Here is an 18,372-nt window from a genome sequence, read left to right as displayed (position 1 = left end):
ATTAGGTACTGTTTAGATAGTACTAAATCTAATGAACTTTATAAGATAATTTCAATTTTAAGAATGATTAACGTAAGAGTTTTCTTTATTTGTTAACTAAAGAGAAGCGCACTGATCTAATCGGTTTACCAAACTTGTTCGAGGTTCAGTGAATTCTGGTTCACTTTTTGTTTACCTTTAATGTAACATTCAACTTATATTACATTATCAAGTTAACTTTTTCACTCAAGTTCTTAACGAGTTAAGTATTGGTGATTAACACCTACTTCAACGGTTGATTAACATTGTAAAAGTAATGAGTATTTAATATACAAAAACAAGGTTTACTGAATTTGGCCGTGGAAAATACGAGAGTTCTGTTATGGTTATAAATTAGTTGTATCATTGAAAATTCTTACAGCCATCTAAAATCTAATGATGTTAAGGTAATAAATGCATTTGATATAATAGGCCTAAACATTATTAATTTTGAAGACATCTTTCGATAAAATGATCAAACATTATGTCTGTATAAATTCTAAAACTTGTTGTTTTTAGTTTGCCAACAAAAATGATTGATGTAGAATCTCATTCTAAAGTTACTTTACTTACAACGCAGCACAGGTTGCAGCTGACAATTTGATTTGCTCTGTAAAACTGCTGACGTCCGTTGGTTGGAACGTACCTTAAGTTTTAGTTATATCAAGCTATTTAGGATGTTTTATACTGTAATTAAAAAAATAAGTAAGAAATACAGTATTGCAACAATTCATACGTATATTCTATAATTTTAAACACGTATATTTAAAAACCGATTTAATAATCGGTTTAGGTTTAAGCGTGAGTTTCTTCCAGCCTGAAAATCACAATGTTTAATTGGCGTGTAACAATACAAATATTTTATACACCTATTTATATATGGACAAATACATAAGGCACATCGACGAATTGATCTCACATAATGATATTCTTGAGTGTAAATTACCTGTTTGTAGCTATCTAAATGATTTGACTAATTTTTATGTCTATGGTTTTAATTTTTCTATACATAACAATTAACTGGGTTTGAAAACAAGTTAAGGGTGTTCAATGGTCAGTAGAGCTTTTGACGATGATAAACTGTTCCCAGTTAATACTATTTAATTAATAATCTAACAAACAGCTAATTTTTGTCAGTTTAAGCTAAACCGACCACTCAGTACATTCTTCTTGCTGTCGTCAAATAATAATTGCTTTTGTTAATTTTTTGTTAAATTGATATACCTACAAATAAAAGCCAAGCAAAGAACATATAATTCAGGGTGAAACGAAAAATACGGTTTGCCATATTTTGTCTCTTCAGTTTAATGAGAAGACCTCCCCTGAGGCACCTCCATCCTAGTGATAAGGGAGGGGAAGGAAGTGGAAGTACGTTATTATATTGTAGCCTACTTTAGTGTTGTATTACTGATAAGGAATAGCTGTGCACTTATTTACACAAGTTTGTTGGGTTTAAACAATACAATTGAACTGTATTTTCAATCGTTTTTGTATTGTGACACAACATTTAGTTGAATGAACAAATTATTAATCTTTAATTTTATAATTTTGATCTTTACAAATACTCAAGAAACTATCACCTACTCAATCAAAATTATACATGAATAATGAATCTCAATAATCTTAAAAATCCATGTCTGTTTTGATCTATAAACAATTCCCTAAGCTCAAACTGTTTCCTTAAAAGCATTACCTGGTATACAGAGGTCCATTCTTTTAATGGAGTGATGAAGATGTTGTTAAGCTAGCGACTTACCGGTAATACTTCGCGAATGTTGGGCGGGGAAGAGCTGCTCTCGAATAATCGGATGATGAAAACCATGTTCAAGTGATAAATGAAGGCAGCTTCGGAACTGATCCTCTTAAAATAGTGACGTGATTTCGTCTTGGTTCTCAGTGCGTATTACCACCATACTTTCATGTGCAGCTGCATTTCACAAGTTGTAATTGCTTGAAAGTAATCTTAATCTGGGCTTAATCCTTAACTAAATTATTTTGAGTAAAGCGGCTTAAAATGTTATGATATTGTTGATTTTATTTAAGAATAAAGTAATTGTGATTAATGCCTAATTTAGACCTAGCCAACCTCGTTAAATGTATAAGTTCATCTGTATAACCAAACTTATTGAAGATACGTTTTAAATTGGTTTATTTACTTAACAATAGCTCTATGTAACTTGGTAAATTAAAGCAGGTTTAACTGCTTTAGGAATTGTATAGTTTTAGACGAAAAAAGTCATCTGACAGTTTCTCGCTTGAGATGAAAATATTCCGCATCCTCTAGTCAAGTTGGAATACGAATCTTTGGAATCACATAATTGCTTTAAAAGATCTACACATGTTTAGCTGTTGATATTTAAACACAATCCTTGAGTTTTTCAAAGTTATGCCGTTCTTATGATTATTCCATGTAACCTATGGTTTTGACAGGTCTTATATCTCCTTAGCCTTACCAATTACATTACTTATTTGTTTTTAACATTTCTTACGTTTTAAGAAATACCGAGCCACATGTGTTAAACAAAAATTAAATAATATTTTGGGCGTTTTAGTATAAAATTAAAAACTTATAAAAAAAAGTTATTGCTCAAGCTTTTGAGTTTTATGTATAGAAATCTGCATTTATTAAAACTTAGCACTCAGCACAACAAATATTAGGAGCAATAAATTGTAACAAATACCTAAGCACCCAAGAGTGAGTCAAAGAAATAATGTTATCTACAATTTGTGAACAGCTCGCCTAGCTTCCGGCGAGTTTTCCACCGAGTGATTTGGCTTTTTAAAAATTGTGTTTTTGTTTGATAGATGAATTCCTTGTGAAAAGGTTACAAATAAATAAATAGTTTTGCTATGTTTTGTTTAATTGTGTGAGAAAATGCGTTTGGTGGATTTCTTGTGTAATTATTATTATGTTGTTTTAAAAGGCTTAGAAAATCCTCTCATTATATAATTTTAATAATGCAAATTAAAAAGTAGGTATTACAGCATTCATACATATGTTTGTTAGAAACATACTGTGAAATCGTATATTTCGTACCTAGGACCAAAAATGAGTTTTTGCCGTGGTACCTGCCAAACCATTTTGGTCCGTGGTGAGAACGCTATTTTTCACAACTCTATATATTCTATTACCCCTATTCGCCACAATAATAATTGAAGCTAACTGTCAACACAACTACAACTTAAAGGTTACGTGAAATATTGTGATGAATCAGCAAAAATAACAATAATAGTTGCCGGGGCAGCGGTGACAATACAACAAGTCTATTGCAATGCAAATGGATACTGCTTGTGTAGATTAATGTTTTAAGAAAATAAGCAAACAGCTGGTTATCGGCTCTAGGGGTTTTAAAACCCTGCTTGGTTTCGAAATAACGATGACAGCTGGCATAGACAGCAATACGTAGTTTTCAGCCTCCAATAAGTTTTTAAAACGGCTAAAAACCTTATTGTGGTGTAACATTTTTTTATACTCGTATTCATGAATTTTATATTATTATAAGTTTAAAATTTTTTAATACAATAATACCTAAAATGGATATGAAACTAACTGGAATGGGTACAATATAGTGCAGAGGATTTATAGTCACAAGATTATAAAAATCTATTAGTTCTCTTAAAGCTTAAAGATTCTTTACAGCATCATAAGTCTTAAAACGACTAGTATATATAGTCAAATAATATTTAATAAACAAAACACATAACAAATCTGGATACACATATCTTACTTATGCTTCTACATTCAAGTAACAGGCGTATTAGTAATACAGTTTGTTGATTCTTATACAATGCCATCTCATGCAAGTGAATCGGCATCGTTATGTTATGAAGCAGGCTATGTTTAGACATAATTTCAAATTCAAATAATGTTAGTAAGAGGGGATATTTGCAGATTTAGCTCAAATATGCGCTAGATGACAGGTTGATAAATATACTGTATACACATTAGTCATAAAGAAAACTTAATTCACGAAATTGCCACGATAATTTGGTGTTTGATTAACATGGTTCAAAGCTGAGGAACTGTATTATAAAAGTTTCGAGGGATATATTAATAAAAATATGAATAAAAAAATCCGATCTAAGCTATGCAGAAAAATATCATGTGTTAAAGGAAAGAACATTTTTTAAACAAACAAAAACACACGTACTAGTTTTTAAGTAAGTAAATCCTTTCATATGTAAAATTAACGAATCATCTACATTTAAAAAGAGTTGAAGGCTTAATCAGCCAATTCAATTGATTTGTTTAAACTTATATATATGTATTATATACAATTAGTTTTTAATTTGATTTAATATTTAATGTCTTTTTTGAACGTATAGTTTATGACGTCATTTTATTAGAAACCCCACGTGTTCCAGTTGGAGGAACTACATAATTTCGTACTTAATATTAGTTGTATTTAAGCACCCGTTATCTATAAAATAATTCAATTTACAATTTATAATCGAAAAATTTGTTTAAAATTATGTGTGTTGTTGTTGTTTAATAAAATACTAGCTTAGGATTTGTAGGATTATTGTTACCAGCTGAGTTATGAAGTATGAATCATCTGCTATTTGGTTTGTTTACATTATTGTTTAGTTTTTGTAAATAAATAGTTTTTGGTTGAGTTTACTTAAAATGAGTTTTAATAATTAATTATTCTATATTGGCGACGAGAAAATGCCGAGGAAAACAGACCAGTCTCAGTATAGGAGTGTAATTGACTGTAGTAACATGTCTTGCATACAAGATAGAATGAGCAGATTTTCATTTAAAGAGTATAATAGTGAACAATTGTGGGAAGACTACATAGCTCGTTTTGAGTTGACCTGCAGAGTTAAGGGACTGGGTGGTGCTAACACAGAAGAACAAGCGGCTCGGCGAGATCTTCTATTGGGAAATATCGGAGAGGAGCACCTCAGGGCACTGTCGGACCAGATGTATCCAAGGGCCTGGGAGGAGTGCACCTACGACGAAGTCAAAGAGGAAGCCAACCGGTTGTTCAAGCCTACAAGGACCCTTTTTGCAACAAGGTTTGAGTTCGAAAGAGCAATAAGAAAAGATGGTGAGACATTTATTTTGTTTTATAACAGATTGAAGTCTTTAGCTAGAAGTTGTAAATATGGAGATAGCTTAGATGAACGAGTACGAGATAGGTTTGCAGTAGGAAGCAACTGTCCAGAATTTGAAGTCGAAGTCAGACAAAGATGGCCCGAGGGAGTTAATAACCGAGGTGAGAGTGTTAAGTCAACAGTAGTACTAGAGTTAGCTCAATCTATGGAACGAGCGAGAGAAGAAGTTTCCAAACATTCGTGTAAAAATGAGATTCTTAAAGTAAGTGACAGTAAGGAAAAGAGGAAATCAGAGGTACAGAAATCTACTGGCTTCAATAGGTGTTATAGATGTGGGTTTACACATGACCCTAGTGAAGATAGGTGTCCTGCTATTTCTGCTGTGTGCAAGAAATGTTCAAGGAGAGGCCACTTCGCAAGAATGTGCAAAAGTAAACATAATTTTTTCAAGAGAACAGATGGTAATTTGAGAAAAGTAGATGATTCTTGTGATCAAACTTACGATGATGAGTGTAGTTCTGATATTGATGTTAGCGGAACACAAATTAGGTCTGTCAAGAGTAAGGTTCCCAGAGCTACGATAGATGTAGAATTGAACGGGTATAATGTTAGAATGGAGTTTGATTCAGGAGCTCGGGTAAGTGCTATAAGTTTGTCTCTTTGGGATAAGATCAATTCAAGTGGCGAATCTCTAAAAAAGACGTCTGATGTAATCACTGGCTATGGGAAAAATAAGCTAGAAGTCATGGGTAAGGCTTTTGTGGACGTTACTTTACGTAATTGTACTAAACGATTGCCAGTTATTGTATTACTAGAAGATGATGTTCCATTATTTGGGTTGCCGTGGAGTGTAGCTTTCAATCTTAGTTTGCCTAGGGAAGTAAGGGTTAGGCGTATTGATAATGGAAAGACAAATAGTAAAGAGACAGGCAAGAATGAAGAAAGTTGTAGAAAAGAGTTACAAAAAGAAGTTGTGACATTGACTCAGGAGTTTTCTGAACTCTTTCGTGATGAGCTAGGAACGATATCTGACTCTAATGAAGTTATCCATCTAAAAAGTGGAACAAAACCTGTATCTTACGGGGCACGACGAGTTCCATTCCCCTTAAGGGAGGCAGTGGAGAGAGAATTACGGCGATTAGTACAGGAAGGAGTTTTGGAAGCAGTGGATCCTTCCGAAACACCGATAGAATGGAGTACCCCAACTGTCAACGTAGACAAGGGTGGAGGTAGAGTCAGAATCTGTGGCGATTTTCGTACAACCTTGAATCCAAACATAGTTCCGGAGAGACACCTCTTGCCAACCTTTGATGACTTGACTTCCAAATTAACTGATGGAAAGATATTTTCAGTGATAGATCTTCGAGACGCGTACTTGCAAATGAAAGTACACCCTGAGTCACAAAAGTATCTTACAATAGCAACTCATGTAGGCTACTTTCGCTACAAAAGGTTGCCTTTTGGGCTTTCCTCAAGTCCAGCAAAATTTCAAAGGTACATGGAAAGTTTACTAAAAGGACTTAATGTTGGAGTTCTACTTGATGATATAATCATTTCTAGTAAGGATACGACCACCCATATAACCACTCTTAGAGAAGTTTTGAGGCGGCTAGAATCAAGTGGAATAAGAGCAAAACTGTCAAAATGTAAGTTCTTTCAGAAGTCTGTAAAGTATTTAGGTCATACAATAGATGGGAATGGTATTCATCCCTCCGAAGACAAAGTTGAAACCATAAGACACGCACCAAGGCCAAGAAACGTGAAAGAATTACGAGCTTTTCTAGGGGCACTAAATTTTTATGAAAGGTACATACCTAATCTTCATGCGATCGCTTCGAGCTTGCATAAGCTGACTGGTACGAAGACTAAATGGAAATGGACTGACACCGAACAAACTACGTTCGACAAGTTGAAGAATATCCTGTCATTAGAGAAGACATTAGTCCCATACGACATATCAAAGCCGATCATTGTTGAATGTGATGCTAGTGAACAAGGGGTGGGTTCAGTGCTGTTACATTTGATGCCGGATGGAACGGAAAGGCCAGTCATGTACGCCTCGAGGACACTAACGGAAGCAGAAAAAAGGTATGCTACAGTTGACAAGGAAGCACTGGCGTTAGTTTTTGCCGTGATGAAGTTTAGACAATACCTCAGTGGAAGACATTTCAAGGTGAGGACGGACCACAAGCCACTTGAAAGAATATTTGGAATGCATCGAGATCTTACCAAAGTAGTAAACAACCGCTTGGTTCGTTGGGCTTTGTATTTAATGGAGTATGATTTTGAGATCCAGTACATCAAGGGACAGGATAATTGTGTGGCTGATTTTTTGTCTCGGTTTTCACTCAAGACACAAGAAGTATTAGATCCAGATGAGAGAGAGATTCGAGCATTGGTTCAGGAGAAAATTGACGTAGTTTATCAAAATCATGAACTTGTAAGAGAGTATAAGAAAGACCCAAATATGAAGAAACTTACAGACTACCTGGAACATGGTTGGCCAAAAGATACAGAAAGCTTGCCATCATCTATGAAACCATATTGGAATAAGAGAGAAGAGCTGACATTAGAAAACGGCATAATCATGCGATTAGGAAGAATTGTGGTGCCACAGATTTTGAGAGAAAATGTATTGAAAGAACTCCACAAAGGACATCCTGGAATAGAGGCCATGAGATCCCTATCAAGGTATTATGTTTGGTGGCCTAATCTGAATAAGGATGTTGAGGTTTATGTCCGTAGATGCCACCCTTGCCAGAGTAACCGATCATTTGACACAGAAGTGCCTCTATATCCTTGGAATGTGCCAAGTGATCCTTGGGAGAGAATTCATCTCGACTTCGCAGGTCCATTTGACAACCGATTCTGGTTAGTAGGAATCGATGCTTACTCAAAATGGGTTGAGATCGAAGTTATGGACCGTACGACAACTGCTGCTCTTGTAAATAGATTAAGGACTTGGTTTTCGAGGTATGGTATTCCTAAAAAAATTGTATCCGATAATGGCACCCCATTCACGTCCCATGAGTTTAAGACTTTTTGTAAGAACAATAACATATGTCATGTCACATCAGCGCCGTATCATCCAAAAACCAATGGTTTAGTGGAGAGGATTATCAGAACCTTCAAGAGTCGATATAGTGCTTGCAAACAAGAAGGTCTCAGTTCATCACTTGCACTTTTACAAGTGTTGCTTGCGTATCGAAACACCCCACAAAAGACCACAGGACAACCACCATCAGTCCTTTTCTATGGTAGAAGATTACCAACAGCTTTGGATAGGTGGAGGTGTAATAGCAGAGAGAGAATAGAAAATCAAGTGTGGCGACAGAAGTACTACCACGACTTAAAATCCAAACCAAAGGAGTTTTCTGCCAAACAAGAAGTGTGGGTTCAAAATGAAACGAAGAAGGGCTGGAGACCAGGAACAGTACAAGAAAGGACGGGAGAGCTGTCGTACACAGTTGTAGTTGCGGGAGATGTAAAGAGAAAACACGCTGACCAGCTGAGAGCAAGAGAAGGTGCAACTGATCCACCTCAATGGAAAATGCAAATGGAAACTGAAAATGATGATGTACATAGTTTCGGAAACTCAGCCTAAATTGGGTGGGGAGAAATGTAGGATTATTGTTACCAGCTGAGTTATGAAGTATGAATCATCTGCTATTTGGTTTGTTTACATTATTGTTTAGTTTTTGTAAATAAATAGTTTTTGGTTGAGTTTACTTAAAATGAGTTTTAATAATTAATTATTCTATAGGATTCATGATTATTACCCAGTATAATTTAATCACAGAGGAATTTAATAGGCATTTTCCATCTCAATCAATTACAAAACCGTACTACAATCTCTGGTTTCAAAATATCTGAAGATGAGCTCCTTTGAAGCTACTAACGAGCTAAATTAGTCAATTTCGCATTCCAGGAACAAATCTACGAGAAGAACCATTGAGTTCAGAGGATTTGCTAATATTTAAGTAAAAACAAATTTTAATGCGTAGCTATATGTAATAATTTTCAAAATTATTAAACCTTTTGGGCAATGTTCCTACGCTAAATCAAGTTCTGACATTATTAAAAATTGTAAAAGTATAAAGAATATTTAAACCATCAGAGATGTCATCACAATCATCCATCAATACTGAACAGTTATCAACTAGCATATCAATTAGTAATGTATCAACTAGTAATTATACTAATTAGGTTGCTAAACATTCGGACTACTATACTTAATGTGGATGAAAAAATAAACGTTTTAGTCAAACGAATGTGTCAGCCCAAAGGGTTTAAACCTTAAAATCCAATCGTAATAGACATAAATGTAAGGGATGTGAGATAATTAAAAGGTCCCCAGGCATATGGAATAAAACACGAAACGCCGATTAAACCTAATGCGCTTTGGTCTAACGCACCGCTTTTTAAGGCACAGCTTGGCAATAATTAATATAGAATTTCCTGCGGCAATGCACCCACACACACACTATCGATGTTTCTTTAGATAGACTACTTTATATTTGATTTAAATTTACTATATACTTCTATAGATAGAACTACCTCAGGCATCAATATTCGGTTTAAATTGATAATACGTCAGCACAGTCACTTAAATTATTAAACCCTTAGGCTAAACTCGTCACTAAAGGGATTATTTGTTTTACGTTGATTCGTACTAAAACACCTGCTTTCGGTGTGAACGTTAGTACTAGTATCTTTAGTCCAACACAACGTGTTTATTTGTGATTTTTTCATCATACGGTTGTCAAAAATGTGTATTTTACAAAGGATTACAAAATTTGTCATCATTGTTATTTTGTCACTCCTCCCCTAACTATATTTCTTTCGTAGTTTGGGTTCATTGGGACTAAAAGCATTGTGCCAAGTGGTGAAACTTTTTAGGTCTTTAACTCTACTAGGCTTTAAACGTATAGGCCTTTTAAAGAAACTGAAATTAGAAGCCTACATTTAATTAATGTTTAGATCAGGTAAATAGTTTAACAGTAGAGTAGTTACTGATGCAAGTAAAGAATTAATGACAAATTATGTGCAATCCACTACGCGCTAAAATTTTAAGGTTCGTTATAAAAAAATAAAATAAAAAAGTATTACAATATGAATATTAATTTTGTTTCAGCTTCCAATTGAAAGTAAATATTGCTCTAGCAAAGATGTACAGTTAACCGTACAGACAGGTGTCAATAAACCGTGTTTAAACATGTACAGGGTTTTGTAATGTGTCTGATGATGCCATCATAGCTGGCGAAATGCCTCATAAAAATTAAAAATTCAGAAATATTGGTGAAGTTGTTATTTCAAATTAATATGACGTGCAGGGTGTTCAAAAATATGGGGACATAATTTACATAATGATTACTTGGGTCAAAATAAAGAGAAAATCTAGAATAACATTTTATCCAAAATAGCTTAGTTAACCAGATATCCCCCATTTTGTATTTTTTTACATAAACCTTTTTTTACTTTGCATTTTTTTAAACGATGTTAATGAAACTTGGTATCGTTTGATAGGGAATTTCAAGTGCTAAAAAGTGTTCTTGGATTTTTTTTTATCAGCCGTTGTTGATTAATTTAAGTTAAAAAAAAAATAAAATGGCTGCCATGTTTAAATTTTAGGTTGAACAAGATGAATTTTTTTATAACATGGGTCTCTTTTACCTTAACATACATACCAAGTTAAATAAAGATTCGTTGAAATAAATGCAAAAATAAAAATGTTTATGTTAAAAATACAAGATGGCGGATATCTGGTTAATGAATTTATCTAGGAAATAAATGTTATAATAGATTTTCTCTTTATTTTGACCAAAGGAATCACTACGTAAAATATGCCCCCACCTTTTTTCAACATCCTGTATAAGAGGTGAATGTAGATGTGAAAACCTCAAACATAGTTATAGGCAATACTGTAAATCAGTGCATGCTATAACACATACGAGATAAAATAGATCGAGGTCCACCTTACAAAGACCTGCGTGATAATACAAGCACCAGGGGGCAATATGTGTCATGCTTCTCCCCTTAGTCTGCGAAACATTTCACTGATAAATTATACTTACTACTATAATTTATGTTTGATCAATTAAGAAGGGTGTATAAGAAACGCAAGATCTCATTGTCAATATTATTTATCTTGACCATGTAATTACATTGTAGATTTATTTACTGTATTCATAACCAGATTTAGCAGTTGCTTGAAGGTATATGACCAAAGACCCTTTTAAATTTAATTAATAGCAACTAAACTATCGTTTAAGATAGTACACTATTGATTATAGTGTGCAATCCGAAGCTTTAAACAAACAAATCTCTTAGAAGGAATGGATTCACTGATAGACTTACAAGTCGTTAATCGGAATAGGTTTTTATTGTTTGGAAATAAATAGTTGTCTTAAAGTATTTTAGAATTCTGTCTAATAATAAACTAAAACTAAATACGATTATTTAATACTCGCTAGATATTAAAAATATGTTTTAACGTCACTAACAAAAGTATTCATGCAGGAATATTAATTACTCAAATCACGTCAAGCCAAGTAACTTTACTTAATAAGTAACACTAACACACTAATATAACACAAACATTAATAGTAATACTTATCACAACTCAAGCACTTCAAACAGTTTCATACGTTGAGTGATTGGATTGTTATTTCGCAGGAAATAAACAGAAGCTGAAGCAGTATAAAAATACTCGGAAGTTCAAAGTAGATTTAGGTTTTCTTTTCAAACAAAGTTTGTCTGTTAGCGATGTAACTTTGTAGGTAACAAAACCTCTAATTACACTCTCGTGAGTTTCCGAAACGTTTTGTTATGATTCAGAGAAGCAATTTGAGAAGCCTGGGATACAAGAAACTTTCATCTTTTGTCTTTGGTTGTAGATTATAGTAGTGAGGAACAACAATGACCATTGGGAATTCTAATATCGCATTTAATTTCTTCAAAAATATAAAAAAATACGTTAAGCACATTACAAAAAAGTACAATTCTACCATCTTTAATTTTAACCTATCCTCGATGGATCTTTGGAGAAATATTTTGAATAAAGATAAGAAATGTTTGATTTAACAAATAACAGTGATAACGTGACATGTTTATCTGCTTGTATCACATCACTTGCCCTCAGTCAATTGCCACATGGCCTGTCACTTTACCAGATCATTCACAGTCACTTGGCAGCAAATGACATTTATCTCTTCCACTGTTCAGTTTACACACATTAAGTCAGAATTGCCGTTTCGTAAGTGGTAAACAAATTTGCTGTATCACACCCTTAAGTGAAACGAATCATTATAATACCGGTGGAACAAAATTATTGAAAAGTGTATAAGCTTTGATTTATTCATTTAAATATATTAAATTAATATTATTTATTGTTTTATTTTAATAGTAATCAGCGTTTAAGTATATTAAAGTTTACAGTCGGCTTGAACATCATAAATAACGCGAGTGCTTGTCTAAGGTCTTATAATTTAATTCAAAGGGAGATTTTTCTGGATCTGGTTGCCATTTGTCATTGGATCATCAATTATGATGCTTTCTACTAAAAATTGTCTTTATATAGTTACTGAAGACTAGGTAATGACAGTTTTCCTACAATGAATGTACGGGTGCAAAAAATTAAAATAAAAGAAATCCGATTTTGGTTGTTATATTAACTATAATAACTAAGTTTTGCTAAATCACTCATGAAGTTATTTTTTATGCAAATTTAATTTAAAATGCTAATTTAGGCTTGACTAAAATATTTTCTTAACATATTTGTTTATTTTGTCGGTAAACTTCAGGCGCATATACGAAAATTTTAAAAAAATTACAGGGTCATTAATGACAACCTTAAAAACAACTTATTTTAAAAAGTGAATGGTTTCTTAGTGGAAAGTGTTAATTTGTACAAGGTTCGGTAATTTGAAAACTTCTAACCTGTAAAAAAATTGCTAAAGAAATCCATACTCGATTTAAATTTGTACTTTATGTTTTTATTAAGAGCTTAAGCTAAATAATTCAATATACATTTTGCCACTGATTGTGGTTACAGATGATTTATAATGGACAAATGTAAAATATAGCTTTAAAAGGCCTCATAGCTCCATGTGTTTAAGAAAAGTAATGAAAAACTAATCCAGTTGCTTGGGAATGTGTTTTGTTACACATAGTGAAATTGAAGACAACATCGTTTCATGCTCTTGTTAGTATGATAGTTAAATAAGGAAAGCTATTAAAGGCTAGTCGAAAATCAACAGGAAATTGAATAACTACATTATGCTGGCCTTATGGTTATATTTTCATAATGTTATATTCAATATATTTTTAGATTTGTTGACTTTATTGCTATAAACCTTCTTGCTTTGCTTCAAACCATACATAGCTAACACCTATGTTAGTGGGGAGGGAGCAGTGGTTGCGTCGTGCCTAGCGTCTTAGGACAAAAAAGGCTACACAAATTGCCTTGTGAATCATAACAAAATGTTTTGGAAACACGTGAGAACGTAATTAGAGGTTTTTTTTGTTACCCACACAGCTCCATCACTAACAGAAAAACATTGTTTTAAAAGAAAACATAAACACACTGTGAACATCCGAGTAATTTTATACTGTGTTGAGTATTGTTTATTTGCCACAAATAATAAGGTTACCACTCATTTACTGAAACTGTTTTTAAATTATTGTAAGTGCCACAGGAGAAAAAAACACCTAAGTTAATTATTTCTTTTCATAATGGTATTTTTGGCTTTATTGAATTAGCAATACAAATCCCCTGGCTGTCTTTCACATAAAGTATAAGATTTTGCTGCAGCTACACATCTCTTGATAATGGAACTCAATCTGTAAAGGATAAATTTACCAATCAATAATACTGGATGCAGTTACAACGGTATAATTATTGGGAACATTATAATAAATAAGTCGCATTGAAGGTAAGAAGAAAAACAACGATTTGTTTATAAGAAATTATGTAATAGTAAACCCTGTTTGTAATAATGTATCCTATTTTTCAGGTAAGAAATTTCAAAGATAAAGCTCTACAAAATGCACGTAAGTAGGAATAACGATAGTTGTTGTACACAATAAAAATTAATAATTAGACTTAAGAATAGAAGAAATAATAAAACTAGATAGATTTAAATGATATAGTTGAAAGAATTTAGTTACCTTACAATATCTTGTTTAGTAAGATGTTTAGTCAAACTGCATGTTTCGTTGCGACTGCCACATTTCCAGGTTTGTATATTGTAAGGTAACTGAATATTTCGTATCAATGTAAATCAATATCCAGAGGAAGGACAATGAATCCTAGATATAATTACTTCTTGCTAGTTTAAAGATTCCTTAATCACGTTTGTATGTATTTATTAATCATTTATTACATCCAATGATTAGTGTTTAATTTAACACCTTATTACCGAACATTTTCATAAAAATAAAATATATGATTTTCAAATACCGTAAACATAGAATACGATTTAATTTATGTTATAAAACATGTCTTTAAGGAGATTTAAGTAGAGCGCAGATGAAATACGAAAGATGTAATGTCTAACTTTGCAATGAACATATGTACTTACAATGATTATAGTATGGATTATATTTAGTCACAAATCGTATTAGACATGTTCAATATTGGAAATTAACTATTTTACATTTCATCTAACCATAAATATTCTTAATCATATTTAAATTTGTAAAAATTTAAAATCTTATTTTTAGTGTAAATACTAAAAATAGGCTATCAAGGATAATAATTTTAATCATATCACTGTAAGTAAAATGAGACTGTTTTAATAACTGATGTGAGTGAAATTTATTTAAATATGTGTCTAATAATATAAAACTCCTATTGACCGATAGTATTGAGACTTATTAATGTTGCCGTTTTGATATTTAGCTATAAATAATATTTCATAACCAAGGATAAGCAATAAAAATATTTGTACGGTGTTCCTTACATAGTGTTCCTTAAACGTAATCTTAAGAAGAAAACATTGTATTATGTGTCGGAATGTTCCATTGTTTCCTCAGACATTCGTTAAATATAATTTTAGTAATTCTGTAACGATATACAAACTACTTTGCTAAAAGACTGAATGAAAATTGCAGTATAGAGGCTCAATAGCTCCCAGTAATTGACAAGAAGCACTAGGTGGCAAAGGCAATATTGAAATGCCACTTTAAACCTTCATAATCATTATAAATGGTACAAACGAATTGAAATTCGTTTGATCATCCAATCTTTTTTTAGCGAAATAATTCACAAATATATGTATATGATATAAGCTCATAACTGCAATACTTTATACAATATAGTTTATAGTATTTGTTGAACTTAATTATTTGGAGATCAATAATTGTAATTTACTTAATGTAATAATAATCAGTGCTTGCATTAAATTTTGACATTGAAAAGAATTAACGCTATTGATTATCAAAATTCAAAAAACACCTTTTATTTGCTAGTGCACATAAGATACCTATACGATATAAGTATACATTTAAGATTAATATTGAAAATCCTTATAAACTTCGTATATTTAATTATTTTAAAATTTTAAGATGAATTAAAATATGAAATTTATCTTAACATATTGAAAATCATCGTTGTTACTAATATAGTTATGCTGTTAATGAAGAGGATTAAATATTCTCACATAACACATTTTATCATCGTATTGGTCGATCACTTCTATAATTTAAGCAGCCTGCTTAATAACACTAGCGAAAATATACATAAGAAGCATTTCACTACATTCCCTAATACTCAAATAGCTTATTTTACTAGGAGCTTTTGCGTTTCTATAATTTTAGTTTTAGTAGTCATTACTAATTCTCACGAGTTTGGAAAGGAATTACGTTTCCTCAAAAAATGTATCGTTATGGTGAACTATACGGGAAAATAAAACTGTTCTCATATAAATTCTATTGTAGGATCAACGCAGTGGATAGGATACGCAAATTGTCAAAGTGTTTCGTTAAATTATCATCTTCATAATGTTATAAAAAATATATAATTACTTAAAATTTGAGACTTCCCTGCTTGAGCTTTGTAAAATGCAATTATAACGTTGCTGAATTTTAACAAAGCTTTATGCACTTTGATATATGTGGATCGTAAGGTTGAATACAAAAATAAGGTTGTTAATAACCACTCGCTCGAGAAATATACTATAGGTGTTATGTGATGTGATAAATTGAAACTTAAACAGGGAAGAAGTTGAATAATTAAAGCACACAGAATTTCCAGACTTTAATGCCCAGTTAAACAGAGGAACACCCTTTGTGCAAATAAAAGTTTCTTCGAATTTATTATGTAGATTAAACTTTCCGGATGTTCAAGCAAGATAGGGCGCAGTTGTAATCTCTTTATCTTGCCATTATTCATGGTTATTCCTTCATTTTTAAAACGCATTTAAGACTCTTGTTTTTTATCCCTGTATGCATGATTACCACTTTTATCTGGAATTAAATTAAATATTTTTTTATTGGGTCCGAAATAGTTATTATTTTAGGGACCATAAATAAACATCATAGAATATAATAGCTGCACTTTGTTTACACGTCTTAATATGTTTATTGCCTTATTAAGTGCTAATGAATATAATTCATATTTGTTGCAATGAGCAAAACACACTTCTTCTCACTAGGCTCTGAAAGATCGTAGAAATATTTTGATGTAACAGGTTAAGCTAAGTGAGTTAAAATAGTGTTAAATAATATGTAGATTCTAATGTATTATGCTTGAAAATAAACAAATAATAAGCGCAAAGAACATTTTTAACGCGATTTTTGAATATTTAACCTCTTTTTGATTCACACAATACAAGTTTCCAATTTATTTATACATTTTATAAAATTTTTATAAACATACAAAAAATTCGTATGTTGTAAAGTAAGACGTAGCTTGTAATATGTTACATGTATACTGATAATGGTACATGGGCCGAAAAATATTAGTAAATACAGTACTTAAATTTTGATCCATGGATCTCATAGTTCATCAACATATTTATCAGTGTTAACAAATATAGATTTAAGGTAGAAAAAAGGAAAATACTTTTTCACCATGACTGTGATTTTAACATATCATAACGCATCATTGAGAAGGTGATGTATTTCAGAATCACCCAGAAAATCGAAAATTTGACTTTCAAATTTTGGTTCGGAAATTGAATGCTGACATCAGTATTCATGCAGAGCTACAGTAACTGCGGACAGAGTTATGCAAAAAGGAAAACACAGCATGTTTATAATACCAGAGAAATACGCATGTAAAAAAGATTAACATTTCTAGTAATATCAACATCTTCAAGGCCCATATATAAATTTATATTATATAACCTGGCAATACTAGAAATCCATTTGGTTGGATTTCAAACTCTTCGTTTAAAGAAGTAAATCCTCTAAACTTAGCTTTACAAAAAATATTAAAGAATGCCAGCTGTGTCTATAAATTCAAATACATTTTAATCACTATGACAAGTATATCTATCTTTGAATGGAAAATAAATTAAAAGTTTAAAAACAATGGATGAAAATGTTTCTCATTGAAAAGTCAGTGTATTTAGTTGTCATAAAATTGTCTTTACATCGTAACATCAATTGAGAACTAAAACAACTGTCTAAGATAGCAATTCGCTATAACCGAGATATTTAAAGAAATACGTAATAGTTAATATCCCGAAAATAAGGTTTTAAAAAACAATCAATGAACTTTGATTGCAATTCGTAGATGCGGAATATAATCGTAGACATTGATGTAAAATTATAATATGTATAACCTAAGGTTTAGCCATGATTGAGTGTGCACTCAGAGCCTCTAATTTTATTTTGAGTTTTTAAGTAGTTTAAAGATACCTCTTGAAATTAATCAATCCATTTATTAAATAAAAAGTATTTAAACTGATCGATGATACTGTTTGGTTGACTTTCAAACAATGTCATACAAATATTTAAAAATGTATATTTGTATTGAACATGTATTTTGATTCAGACTGTTAACAAAAAATAAATTGGAAACTCGCGCTTTTATTTTTAATTAATGTTTTCTAATGTCAAAATTTTCTAAATCCAATAATTCAGCATTTTGACGTATTTAAATGGAACTATGGCTACAATATGTTTTTAATATGCCACACTTATTAATACAGGGTGATTGATATAAGTGTGCCAGCCGTTTTATTCGAAAACCATAAGAGATATCAAAAAAAGTTAAATGGTAAGTGCCTTGGACTTTTTATTTAAAAAATTGTAGTAATGTCGAAAAAATTATTTTAGCCGCCATTT

General features: G+C 31.9%; 2 protein-coding genes across 3 annotated transcripts in view; both read left to right on the top strand.

Moving 5' to 3' along the window:
- Window positions 1–18,372, top strand: part of LOC128994714 (orexin receptor type 2-like) — a 252,608-nt gene that overhangs the window by 91,463 nt on the left and 142,773 nt on the right. The gene's annotated exons all lie outside the window — the stretch shown is intronic.
- On the top strand, window positions 4,763–8,683 carry LOC128995631 (uncharacterized protein K02A2.6-like). Its single transcript, XM_054420648.1, has one exon. It carries the CDS (start codon window positions 4,763–4,765, stop codon window positions 8,681–8,683), a length of 3,921 nt encoding a protein of 1,306 aa, XP_054276623.1.

Source organism: Macrosteles quadrilineatus, unplaced genomic scaffold (genome assembly GCF_028750875.1).
Source record: "Macrosteles quadrilineatus isolate MER2022 unplaced genomic scaffold, UCM_ALF_1.0 Scaffold_5__1_contigs__length_97177068, whole genome shotgun sequence".
Classification (NCBI taxonomy): Eukaryota; Metazoa; Arthropoda; class Insecta; order Hemiptera; family Cicadellidae; genus Macrosteles; species Macrosteles quadrilineatus.
This window is presented reverse-complemented; position numbering and strand designations above follow the sequence as displayed.

Bases quoted from the DNA above. Each gene is read 5' to 3' on its own strand.
- LOC128995631 (XM_054420648.1), top strand. From the start codon at position 4,763: ATGAGCAGATTTTCATTTAAAGAGTATAATAGTGAACAATTGTGGGAA.